At 42.1% G+C, this 13678-nt stretch overlaps 2 protein-coding genes across 4 annotated transcripts in view; both read left to right on the top strand.

Annotated features, from left to right (window-relative positions):
- Positions 1 to 9649, top strand: part of adcy3a (adenylate cyclase 3a) — a 67420-nt gene extending 57771 nt beyond the window's left edge. The window contains exons 16-21 of one of the 2 annotated variants that reach the window (XM_079165324.1): positions 90 to 248; positions 525 to 671; positions 1001 to 1114; positions 1386 to 1512; positions 1973 to 2097; positions 5629 to 9649. In XM_079165324.1, coding sequence (XP_079021450.1) covers positions 90 to 248; positions 525 to 671; positions 1001 to 1114; positions 1386 to 1512; positions 1973 to 2097; positions 5629 to 5808 — 852 coding nt within the window. In that variant the 3' untranslated portion in view covers positions 5809 to 9649. Of the gene's footprint in view, positions 1 to 89; positions 249 to 524; positions 672 to 1000; positions 1115 to 1385; positions 1513 to 1972; positions 2098 to 5628 lie in introns of those variants that run through there. The other variant, XM_079165323.1, reaches the window with a different exon arrangement.
- A 2475-nt stretch (positions 9650 to 12124) lies between these two features.
- The window catches only part of wdr26a (WD repeat domain 26a), a 39751-nt gene continuing 38197 nt past the window's right edge, over positions 12125 to 13678 (top strand). The window contains exon 1 of one of the 2 annotated variants that reach the window (XM_079164818.1): positions 12125 to 12618. In XM_079164818.1, coding sequence (XP_079020944.1) covers positions 12326 to 12618 — 293 coding nt within the window. In that variant the 5' untranslated portion in view covers positions 12125 to 12325. The remainder of the gene's footprint in view (positions 12619 to 13678) is intronic. The other variant, XM_079164817.1, reaches the window with a different exon arrangement.

Raw genomic sequence — 13678 nt, 5'->3', positions numbered from 1 at the left:
TTTGGAATTAACGTTGTCTTGTAAGTGTATTGATGACCAAATCAATATACTGGTCAAATGCTAACATCAGTGTCTGTCGCTGCCTGAAGGTGGAGAAGCTTGCCCGCACCTTGTTCCTGTGGAAGATCGAGGTCCACGAGCAGAAGGAGAAAGTGTATGAGATGAGACGCTGGAATGAAGCACTGGTGACCAACATGCTGCCTGAACATGTGGCTCGACACTTCCTGGGCTCCAAGAAAAGGGATGAGGTAAGATCCACACCAGGTCGGTCCTTACGCGTGTGTGTGTGTTTGTGTGTGAGATAACTATCTCACTCATCGCTTATTCCAGAAGTCATAGATATCCTGACTTTTAACATGTCTTATATTTGCATGATTATCTGTAGTATTGTCATAGTTTTATCTTATAAAATCATATTATATTAGTAGTATTTCAGGGAGTATTTCCTCTACATTCAGGTTTGGTTCATTTGTTCCACAAACCTCCTGATGTCTTGGTTTCCACCTTGTTAATGTGACCTACAGGAGTTGTACAGCCAGTCCTATGATGAGATTGGAGTCATGTTTGCCTCAATTCCCAACTTCTCTGACTTCTACACAGAGGAGAGCATCAATAATGGAGGAATCGAGTGCTTACGGTTTCTCAATGAGATCATCTCTGACTTTGACAGTGTAAGCTGCTTCCCTTATTCTGCTTGTGTGTGTGTTTCCTAGCAGTAGTGTCTGGAGATACACAGCATGAGACTGTAATAACACCCAGCATGAGACATTAGACAGTTGCCTAGATTTAATAGGCATTCATTAATAAAAGTTGTAACTTTTTGCTAGCTTTAGCGCTGGCATATTCCATTCATTATGCTGCCTGCCAAACGTCTGCTGAGCATTAGGATCTTCTCTTGACCAAAAGAACAGTAGCTGTTTTTGAAGTAGTGGGAGGTTCAGTCCCTGTACTTTCACCCTCAGTCCGTTTAAACCTCTCCTTTCATCTGTTTCCATGTCAGCTGCTGGATGAACCTCAGTTCCGCTGCATCACAAAAATCAAGACCATCGGCAGCACCTACATGGCAGCATCAGGTGTCACCTCAGATGTCAGCAACGGCTACACCTGCATGAAGGTCAGACCGCTCACATGGCTTCTCCGGGCTTTAGTGTGTGTCTCTGACTGACTGAAGCGACAGTGAAAATTCACTCTGAACGTAGAAGTCAATGACTGCATCACTATGCTGATTTTCTATGAGAGTTGAATGTGGTGATATATCTGTATAATATGGACATCATACAGTACGGAGTCTTGGTCCTTCTTGGGCTTCACAAATGATCATCTCAGTTGTGATAAAATGCTGATTGTTTTTTCCAGTCATGATAACGGAGGGCTCTGTTTGACAGAAGGAGGAGCAGTCTGACAGAGAGCGCTGGCAGCACCTGGCAGACCTGGCAGACTTTGCTCTGGCCATGAAGGTCACACTGATGAACATCAACTACCAGTCATTCAACAACTTCATGCTACGCATCGGTACGTGTTAACCCCTTCACACCAAGGTTTTTTTCTGTGTTGTACTTCTGTCCTTGGTGTTATTAATGTACTATAAATTCCCTAATAAAGACCCATGTAAAAACGGTAACAGCTTGCATTGTAAATTGGCAGGTCTATATTGTTATCGGGATGGAATTAGTGCTGTGGAAAAGGTTAACATACAGAATTTATCAAGGCAACAGGTAAACATGGAGGAGGTGTTGAGTTTGTTTTAACAGCAAGCTAAAACAGGAGCAGATCAGAAAACAGAGAGGCACATTAAATATGATGGATAAACAAAGAACATTTGCTAATATATACCTGTTTCATATAAAAGCCTTGTTCTTTCACTGGTTGAGTTCATATCTGAGCATTATTGGTGTGAATGCTGGAAGAATTAGTAAGTATATCGTGTTTGTTATCAATCTTACATGTCTCACGTGTCAACACTCTCATCCAGGTCTGAATAAGGGCGGAGTGTTAGCAGGAGTGATTGGTGCCCGAAAACCCCACTACGATATCTGGGGCAACACTGTGAACGTGGCCAGTCGCATGGAGTCCACAGGGGTCATGGGAAACATCCAGGTACAGCACTGAGTATTACTGCGGGTTTCTGGATTACTTAACAAAATGAGTACAGTTTCAAGTAGTTTTAAAAGCTTTGGTGATGAGGCATGTTTTAATCCAGGTTCATTGTCTGTGTATCTTTACATACAATGACTAGCGGAGTTGTTCACCTCACCACATTGTACTCGAGCACACTTTCCAGTGCTACTGCAGCTATTTGAGAATGCTTTAAGTTTGGATATACCTCTAAAATCTGCAAAACAAAATCAAGAGGAAATTAGTAACCACATTTTCATAAATCATCCTTGAGGAATGGGAAGACAATATGAAAATATTTTTGTTCTTATTAAAGCACAAATAACGTGTGATAAAGCTTCCGTCAGGAAAAGCAGCTAATTCAAAACTGAAAATTGTGATATTTCATCAAAATCACTTAAAATGTTTCACAAAATAAACGTAATGACATTACAGAACAGCAGCGTACAAACACAGCACATTGAAAATAGAACATTACTGTCCCTACTCCAGACAACAGAGCCCTGCTGCTATTGTCCATAAACAATTCAACTTTATGAACAGGAGAGGTTTAAGTAGGTTTAAGTAGGTTTAAGTAGGTTTAAGTAGAGGTTGTAAAAGTGTAAATCGTTCAATATGTATAGCTTGTGGAGCGTAAATTTATGAATAACAATTCTGAGCACAAATAAACATAGCACAACAAGTCAGGATATTTGTATTTGGTAGATTATTTCTTTGTTGTAACAATGCTTCTTGGCAATAAATCTTATACTGTTGGAAAGCCCGTTTATTTCCCTTTTAAATGGGGCCACATTTGTGAGGAACATGCATTTGTGGGATGAGCAGCAGAGCTGAGTATGTGGGTTGCGCCCATGAATAATTTGCCAAATCTTCTCTGCCAGGTGGATTGGTTGATTGAAGTCTGAAGAAACAAGACATATTGGCAATTTAACAATGTATTCATTTAACAAACAGGAGCCTCAGTAGTGTGTGGAAGAACCATACACAGCCACAACAGCCTGGCTCCTCCTCCTCATGCTGGTCACCAGCCTGCTCACACACTGCTGTGGGATGCATCCCATTCTTCAAAAAGCATTTGTCGCAAGTCAGCCAACGTGGTTGTGTTGGTCACTCTGGCACAAACAGCACGCCCAAGCTGATCCCACAAGTGTTCAATGGGGTTGAGGTCAGGACTGCTGGCAGGCCATTCCATCCTCTCCACTCCCAAATTATGGAGGTAGTCTCTGATAAACCGCTCTGTGGGGGCGAGCGTTGTCATCTTGGAGGATAGAGTTCGGTCCCAGACTGGAGATATGGGATTGCCACTGGTTGCAGAATCTCATGTCGATCTCTCTCTGCATTGAGATTGCCTCCAATGATGACATGGGGTACCAGAAGCTCGAAACAAGAGTCAATAGCAACAGCAAAATAAGCTGTTTGGCATTGGCAGAGAAGATTTGGCACATTTTTCATGGGCGCAACTCACATACTCAGCTCTGCTGCTCATCCCACAAATGCATGTTCCTTACAAAATGTGGCCCCATTTAAAAGGGAAATAAACAGGCTTTCCAACAGTATACGAGTTATTGCCATGAAGCATTGTTACAACAAAGAAATAATCTACCAAACACAAATTTCCTTACTTTTTGTGCTATGCTTATATTGGATATATAGATTTCGTTGTTTTCCGTTTTTTGTAAAAGAAATTATCAAAGAAATTCAAATTGTATTCAGGGATTAGTCCCTGTGCTGCTTATACAAGATGGTCAACAGGTCCCATACCCCGAGTACATTACCCACAAGGCTTCCCTCTGTCAACATGTGGAGGATACTGATGTTCACTCCCTCATCCAGCCTTTACAGCAGGGGTCTCAAACTCAAGGCACGCGGGCTGAATCTGGCCCGCCACGTCATTTTATGTGGCCCGTGAATCCGCCAGCAAAAAAAAAAAGTAAAGTAAAAAAAAAAAAATTAAAAGTTAGACTTGATAATAAAAATATCCCCATCGTCGAAATTATGAGATAGAAAGTCGATGTTATGAGATACTTAAACACAGCCATAGAAGCAGCTCATCATCGGTTACATTTGACATGGAAATGTATTGAGTACATTGAAGACGACTTTAAACGTGGCTTTACAACACATGAAATACTTCATGTGGGATTGTGCAAACGCACCCTTGGAAGGATTTTAAGCTTTGAACAAAGTATTTGTAATAACTAGTGTTTGATATTTGTCTTTGATATTTTCTTTAAAAGTTTGACCTTTGATAGAGTAATGTGAATTTCTTAACCCTAAATTAAAAGGATTTAAGTTATAATAACAGAAATGTGCTTAAATATATGTTTACATTTATAGAACTGCATGTACAATATTTTAACACTTGAATAAACAATAATCAAATGCAGAGACAGTTATTTACCAATATGTTAGGAGTAGTTACATTTACACAGTCTGACATTTACATCCTTTGAGGACGACCGTGATGCTGATGTGGCCCAGAGTGAAGATGAGTGTGAGACCCCTGCTCTAAAGGGAAGTGCTGCACAGGCATGTGGTTAGTTCCAGAGACATACAGAGTAACAGAAGGAATAAATGATCAACCTGAGTGCTTCATGCTAGTTTGCTTTCACACTATCCTTCCAATAGTATGCGTCAGTTCAGGTAATCCGATAACTTTTTGATTGAAACTTTAAATAATGCAACATTGTAAAGTTAATCTCCCTGAAAAACTGCGAAAACTCATTAAAACTTCACTCATGAATATTTTGATGTCAAGGATTTAATGATTAAGTGTAATGTGAACTATGGCCAACTTTAAGCTCTCATCAAGCTTGACGTTAGCAGCTAAAGAGAGCGATGTTTCCCTCAGGTGTTGGTGGAGACTAAAACCTGAGCTAAAAGGGAGTGCATGCTAGACTTGGACTAGCTTCATCAGATGGAAACAAACACATTGTTCTGTGCCTGCTGGGTGATTAAATCAAAGGTGAAGCATTCATTAAAACAACTCGGTAAGACAGAAGAATGTGTTCTTCTGCCTGTACGTGGCACACTATATCAGTTCTAGCGCTCATTTCCCTCATTAGTCTGGAACTACAGCTGCTTTAGGGAGTTTGAGATCAAATTTTAAACACGATATACATTATACCTTTTTTTTAAGAAGACCATCTTTTGATCTGCATCAACAGACTTCATTGTACAGTAACTAAGACTAGTTGCCACATTTCTTTTCATACAAAACAGTGTTATAGTTCAATGTTGCGTCTGTCCTCGAGGTCGTCTCAATCCCATGTCATGCGCTCCTCTGTGCTGCTTCACTTCATTTACTTCTGCAAACACAAACACAATTTGGAATTAAAATGTCAAATTTGTTCTGAGAAACCGTCTGAAAGCCTGTGTGTGTGTGTGTGTGTGTGTGTGTGTGTGTGTGTGTGTGTGTGTGTGTGTGTGTGTGTGTGTGTGTGTGTGTGTGTGTGTGTCTGTGTGTGTGTCTGTGTGTGTGTGTGTGTGTGTGTGTGTGTTTGTTGCCCCCAGGTGGTGGAGGACTGCTACAACATCCTGAAGGGGTACGGCTTCCGCTTCATGAGGAGGGGGCCCATCTTTGTGAAGGGGAAAGGAGAACTGCTCACTTATTTTCTGAAGGGAAGAGACAAACAAGGCTCATTTATTAATGGCTCCTCTGTCACTCTGCCACACCAGGTGGTGGACAGCTAAGGACCACACACACACACACACACACACGCCCCAGGGATCACCTCTAGGATGTGATGATGCAGGGCGAGGCAGTGGAGAGAGTTTTTGGAATGAAAGGTGATTTGCCTAAAATTGCTCTAATACCTGAACTGAATGTTTACAAGTCAAATTAAAACACCACTGACACACTTCATACACACCTGTGACAACCCACCACTCACTACTGAACACACACACACACACATACGTGTTCACTGTCTGTGGAAAGATATATGTGCCAGTAGAGATTGTATTTAAATTTGAATGTCGTGTTCAAGATGAACCATGGAACTCAAAACATGAAGAATTGGATAAATGAGGCTTCTAGATACAGCAGGGAAGTTTGTCATGCCACCTAGTGGACTGACAGACACATTTAATCATTTATGGCAGCAGTTTATAAAAAACTTGAAAATCTAAAATAAATGTTAAGAGATTCTTTGAAAGAGATCCAGGGTTCTGCCCCCATCCTAACGTAATGGAGGTAATTGGAATTTCATTAGTGAGTATGGAGTAAGCTTCTCCACATTTCTCCACCACACTGATGGTGTCTATGAGTGAACACAGGCTCTGACACACATGGTCACTCATAACCGATGGATCGGGTTCAGCAGCTACTGGTCAGACTGGTGGCGTTGTGGTTCTGTGGTAGGCACCTTACCCACTCACCTATCAAAACTCACTGTATTGAATTCAGGTCCAATCACATGTCATCTTGCTACAGAACAGATTGGATTTATAGAACAGTTATTTGATTGAAAATTGTGAGCATGAGGATGACTAATTCAAACTGATTTAATGTCATTTAAATACAATGATGGTCTTTATGTCTTTCCATAGACATGTCTCAGATAGAAACACACACACACACACACCCTTTTTGCAAACACGCCAGTTTTTTGGCATTTCCTCAGCACAGTCACACTCCGTGGCTTTTGGAAGCCCAGGCTCAATTTTGGACCGCTGCCCATTTACAGAATACTTCCATGTATGGAAACCTGACAAACTGATCTGAGCTCAGATTTCCTGTCTTTGATGAGGAAGAGGATGTGGAAGTGGACCAATGAGAGGCCAGAGTGTGACGATACAGACTGATCTGCCACCTGTTGCTGCCAATGTGTGGTTGTGTATAATAGTGTGTGCGCATAGTGTATTTTTCCACAGTGAAAGTATTCTCTCCTTCTGATCAGATGTGTCAGTGCTGTGCTCTCCTCTCTGCTCCTGGAGCTCGTACAGCACACTGCTGCACTGGCTTCTGGGTGTTTCTGTGCCTCGGAGTGTTGAACATGAAGGAGAACACGTGTGTGTGTGTGTGTGTGCTGTGTGTTTTAGGGGAGGGACAGGTGACGGTGTACAGAGGGTAGCACATATGGAAGAAATATTTTTCACACTTATTGTGGATTGATGGAAGTGCCTATGACAGCTGTGATCACCATGTTTTCATGTAGTTAAACCATTCCATGGCCTTCTACAGGCAGGGGAAATTCTCAGAGTCCTTTCACAGCATTCCTGTTTATTTCAACTTACTCTGGTCACAATGTGTTTTGGTTATTGTACAGTTGATAGCTGAGATGTGCAGACACACCAGCAGTCAGAGGATCAGAGCAGGTTGGAAACACACCAGCAGGTCAGTCAAACTTATTTGAAGAGAAAAAGAAGGCAAACTGTAAAATGATCCATCAATTACAGTTTTCAACTTTGACTGCACTTCCTGTAGTTTTGTGCACAGTTTTCCTGGGATTTCAGGTGACTCACTTTCAGTTTAAACTTAATATAAAATGGTATAGATGAGCTGATGAAAGTGTTTGTATCCAACCTGTGTGAATGTCTGACTGCTCCTGTTTCTTGACCCATTAGACCTATTTCAGTGATATGATCTCAGCAATTAACAGAGAGAACAATGTTTGAAGCTGTCATAAACTGGAATTTTCCTTTTAACTGCATGTAGTCATGTGGGAAAAGAAGGCTGTAATGAAAGATTTTAGAATACAGTCAGAAAGTAAATTTCATGTTGTAAGATGACGACGGCAACAAAAAGTTCAGATCCATGACGTTGAACTCGTTGCAGCCTTCAATGTTGTTTGCACAAGATTTGGATCAACTCCATTTCCACCTGGTCAGGCTGGTCTCATCCAGCATTCGTATGTGCTGTAATTCCTATGTTGACCTGGTATTAACATGTAATCTTCATCTGGATACGGATATCTGATTATGAGGCCTTTGCATTTACACCTGGAACACATTCTGTTTGTCTCAACTCTACCTGCACTGTGTCGCATCTCAACACAGCTTCGGTGGGTGAGCCAGCTGACTTTATGTTCCAGCTTAGCTTTGACACTGCTGTCCACCCACAGTGCTATTAAGTAACGGTGTGTCATTGAATGGCATCCAAGCAAGGTGATCTTTCAAACTATACAGGGCTGTTTACACACGGCTACGATCTGATAACAATGTAAGCCAGACCACCTCCAGATGTGAATTAACATGTGGATTCCCTGATCCAGATAAGGTATCCAGATACAGATCTCATGCTCTTGTACCAGGTGGAAATGGGGTCTCACTCCTCTGGTGAATTCTGGCCTGAAGTTGGCAATCATCTGTGTCTTGTTAGTCTCTGCTTGCTACGTTGTGCACAGGGACAAAATGGACATGGACGTTTACCACAGACATGCACAGGGTTCTGCGTATGCCAATGTTTTTACAGTTGCACTTGGCTGATGAGGTCTGGTGGTCCAAAAACGTTTTTGGTCCACACAGAAATCGCCCAGGCCCTCACAGACCTGGGCTGTGTGGCTTTGTGTACATAGACGGTCTAATTGACTCCTAGGAGGACACGTCTTCTAACAGCTTCAGAGGTCTCACCACCTGGGTCATCTCGGTCCCTCTACCCAAGGTGGAAGTAAGGTGCAAAGGCTTTACACCTAAATCAAAATGGTAATGCCATGGGTCAGTTGAAGCTTAGAAAAAAACATTTTGGACCAATTGCAGGCAAAGCATGTGTTTGGAGGAGGTGAGCAAGGCTATCAATAGGTCATGACTCACATGCAGGGTTTCTCTTTAGCCACAAACATCATTTGCTTGTGATTACACACCAAATTCTAATTGCATTAAGGGAACCGCTGACATTGCTCCCCTAAAGTTTGTATTTGGGATGACAGCAGTGACATGCAGCAGAGTGGGCACACCCACCTGGCAGGAAAGTAAATGTATACTGTTTATTCCTCTGTTGATGGTAAAGCCCATTAATGTCTCTGTAGAATGGGATGAAAGTGCAATAGTTTCTTCTTCTACAAACCTGACACTCCTCTTCAGTAAAGGTTAAATCATTCCTTCCCCTTTAATTCATATTTTTATAATGTAATGTACACGTTCTGTTCTATTTAAAGTGAAAACGTGAAAGGACTGAATGTGTCCTGGTTGCACATAGAGCTTAGACAGTGTTTATTGGTCCGATTTATTTATTGGAAATGACAGGGACATTGGGTTTTTTTCTTACATAGATGTGAAAGTGCCAATCTTAAAGGAATGTCTTTAAATGAAACCACAGCTGTTTCAATCTCAGAATCTCAGGCTTGGGAACAACATTTGAATAATGTGTGATGATTCTAGAGTTTTTGAGCGAAGCAACAACACAACACTGAAAGGCGGTCCTGAGGCCAGCTGATAGCATCAAAACAACAAACCGGTTCAGTCTTGTGGTTCTAGTTGTTTCCGTTCAGCTTTTGTCAACATTTTGATAAAGAACTCTGATTCCACAGTTTTAGTGTACCCTCTTTCATTTCAGTTGTCGTCATAAGGTGAGTTAATTAAAAAAAATCCCAAAGACGTGCTTCAGTCTGATTACTGCACAGCAGGTGGAAACTACAGCACCTTGATTGTGGAAGAGCTCAATGTTTCTACAGGGTGATGGGATGGAGCAGAGTATCGGCTAATGAATCGGTCCGTCATCACAACTGCTGCATTGCTTTGATTTTGGCTCCTTTATTTGACATTTATTTGCACATACTAAGTGAAATAGATTTAGCTTGGTGCTTTGAAAAGAAAGAGATTACATTACTATATACTGCATTGTGTAATGTATCTATATATGTACAGGTAAGTAACACTACACAAATATGAGATCTTACTACAATTAATATATCAGAAAGCAGTAGAAGGTATTAAAAGGTGAATTTAAGAAAAGATGTAAAAATCGAGAATATGCTCTTGACCCCAAAGAGTTAACAAAATGTACATTTGTTGGTACAAATCTGAAAGTGCAAGTGAAGTAAACAGATGAATGGAAGATAAGTAATATAAGAAACAATAAAATACAAGTCTGCAGTTTGTCCTAGTTAAAGGGAAAAAAGCCTTCACTGACAAAGAAGCTCAATGAAGGTTCAAAATACAAGTCAACATTGTTTTATGAGTATTTAATTAATTAATTTATTGTTTTATTTATTAATTTATTTGTTATTTTCTGCAGGAAATACTCCATTAAAGGGGCACCCTGGTTCCATGCTCTGTACTATTCACTATCCAATAAACTTATTTTAATTATGTGTAAGGACTATTCAATACTCACCTGATGCTGAAGCTGTGTGTGAACACAGCGGGCTTTCTCTCTCCGGATGCTGAAGCTCTAGAAAGCACTCTCCCTCATCTGGGTGCGCACATGCAATTGTAATCCATCCATCCATCCATCCATTTTCCTCCGCTTATCCAGGGTCGGGTCGCGGTGGCAGCAGGCCAAGCAGGCTGACCCAGACTTCACTTTCGCCCGCAACATTTTCCAGCTCATACTGAGGGATCCCGAGGCGTTCCCAGGCCAGCTGGGAGATATAATCCCTCCAGCGTGTTCTGGGTCTTCCCCGGGGTCTCCTCCCAGTTGGACGTGCCCGGAAAACCTCCAGTGGGAGGAGTCCAGGAGGCATCCTAACTAGATGCCCGAACCACCTCAGATGACTCCTTTCGATGCGAAGGAGTAGCGGCTCGACTCCAAGTTCCCTCCTGATGTCCGAGCTCCTTACCCTATCTCTAAGGCTGAGCCCAGCCACCCTACGGAGGAAACTCATTTCGGCCGCTTGTACCCGCGACCTTGTCCTTTCGGTCACGACCCAGAGTTCGTGACCATAGGTGAGGGTAGGAACATAGGAAATCTGTTAAAAATGATTAAAACTTGACAGGCAGGGGCGTGACTTGTTTGGAAATCCTTTTAATATGTATTCACAATTTATGTCATCTTTGTTGCCCTTTTTGAGAAACTGATTAATATACAAATAATTTGGCCTCAATGGAAAAGCTTATTCAATGGAACTCTACAGAGTTGAGTGAGCAGGTGGGCTTTTTACGAGAACATTGACACTGCAGTCTAATACTGAGGAGAAGGACCCTGGACAGCACAAGTGTTCCACTGGATCTGCTAGTGTTGGGGCTGCAGGTATCCTACACTTTTTACAGGAAAGTGATCCAGCACCGTAATGCAGACTCGTGAGGCCCCCGGAGCTAACCCTGAGTGGGCCCCTTCCAGCAGCACAGAGCAGGTGAATTTGAACATCTTTCATTGTGAGGATACGAAATGACTACTTTAGAACACTGGACACAGATGATTGAGTAGATTTTAAACTGTTGAGGCTTTTTTAAGCATTACAAATTGTGTCACACCGTCCCTGAGGTGCTGGGACTGTGGAAGGATTGGATCTTTGAGATAACAGCATAGGGCAACATAAGAAAATGACCTGAAAGTATTTGTCAAGAACACCCATTGTGAACGACAATGAATGTACTGAAGAGCCCGTAGTGAGAATGAAGTCATCTTTAATACTCCTCTTCATATCAAATGATTTGAATCATTCACATTTGAATTGATCTTTTCCTGTATAACCATTACTGCATTAAAACATGAAGAAGCAATTATGGTGTGATCGACTGGGCCTGATGTTTTTATACCAGTGGTGTAATGGGCTGACATTGAAACACAGAAATAAACCACAATATCAGCGGGCTGTAATTTCAACAATTTAAATTGAGACATTATAGATGTGAAATAAAATAGAGGACAGCGCCCCTAACGACGACGCAGCCAATGCGCAGCACGCGCAAAAAGACGTGAAGGAATTTCTGACGTCACTGCGTATGTCTATAACAGGCTGCAGCTGTCTGAGAGCAACAATAACAAGCTCGACCCAACAACACACCGAGGCTTTAACCGCACCTGACAGCAAACAACAGCACGGGGTTTCTCAAAATGTGGCCGTCGAAATAACTCTGGTCTCTGTTTCTTCGTCGTGCGAGTCATAATCCGGGTTATCGTCACCAACACCGCCGCGAAACAAACACGGAGACTCGGCCGCAGGGGAACAGGGCAGTTCGAGGCTGCATCTGGGTCAGTGGGCCTCTCGGCGGAAGTACCGGTTGTTTAGTTATATATATATATATATATATATATATATATATATATATATATATATATATATATATATATACACACACAATATATATATATATACACCGTGGTAACATGCAGGCTAACGGGGCAGGACAGGACCGAGATTCAGAACAGTACTGCCGAAACGGTGCGCAGAACAGCGAGTCGTCCTCCACCGGAGTAGCTCACTCTAACGGACTTCTAACGGAGTCAGCCCCAAACAATGGAAACACCGTCAGCAACAACAACGGAGTGTCAGCTCAGCCTCCGACCAGCAACAGCACGGCGGAGGCCAACTCGGGCGTGAAGAAGAAGAAGCGTTTGTCCCAGTCTGAGGAGGATGTCATCCGGCTGATAGGACAACATTTACACGACCTCGGTCTCAAGTAAGTGAGCCAGCTGGACTACTGTGTCATCAGACTGTCAACAGAATGATCCTCCAGTGACCTGTGGACATGTTGTCTTCTCTCTAGTCATGGGAGAAAAACAAAGCCAGCCTCTCCGCACCAGCAGGGCAGACCAGGGATGCTTGTCTGTCTATATAGATATATATTACTATATATATCTATATAGATATATATCAGCGCTAACATTCATAAACACACCTGGGTACATGGTACCACTCTGAAGGCCTATACATGATCCACAAAGCATGGGCCCGTGGTCCGCAGTAGATGAGACAACACTGGCCTGAAGTTTTTCATGGAATTTAAACTGTTTGTCATCCTGTTCAATGGAACAAAATATGAATTATGTTATTATCAAATTCAGCTCGGTGGATATATTCGCCATAGTGAAGAATTGCTCCTAAACATTCTGAAAAAAAGGTCAAGTTGGGACAAATGAAGTCATTCTGCTCAACGTTGCTTAATTTTCAAATAGTTTGCATGTTCTATTTACTCTTCATGAGTGTGTGTGGCAGCCTGTGAGAGAGGAGCACAGTGTTTACATGTCAGTGTGACCCATAGTCATGTCAGTGTACTGGAAGTCCTCACAGTTAAATGGGATGCAATAAGCTATCAAAGGGCCCAGAGTTCTAGGAGGAAATTGGTCCTTGGTGGACATTTGAGGCTCCATTACCAGCCTGTTGCAAACCGTAGCACGGAAACGGTAAAACGGCGTTGTTACTGTTCTTGGTGATTTTCTCAGTCATTCAGAAAACACTAAATACAAAAAGAGAACTCCGAGATGTACATCTCTCCACACGCGAAGCACAACTAACCAGGGCTGTACTCCATGACGTCTTTCTGTCTGGACATGTGGAGCTTCTATTGAGGTTTAGAAATGAAGCTGTAAATAATCGGCCTCATATTTTATGATGACTGGAATAGAGTGATTGATTGGATTACCCCCCCCCCCCCCCTTGCTGCTGTGGCTCTGTGCTTACTGTCACACAATCATATGTTATTTATCAGTCAGTCACATGACACAACTTTACTTGTTCAA

This window comes from Pholis gunnellus (genome assembly GCF_910591455.1).
Source record: "Pholis gunnellus genome assembly, chromosome: 8".
NCBI lineage: Eukaryota > Metazoa > Chordata > Actinopteri > Perciformes > Pholidae > Pholis > Pholis gunnellus.
This window is presented reverse-complemented; position numbering and strand designations above follow the sequence as displayed.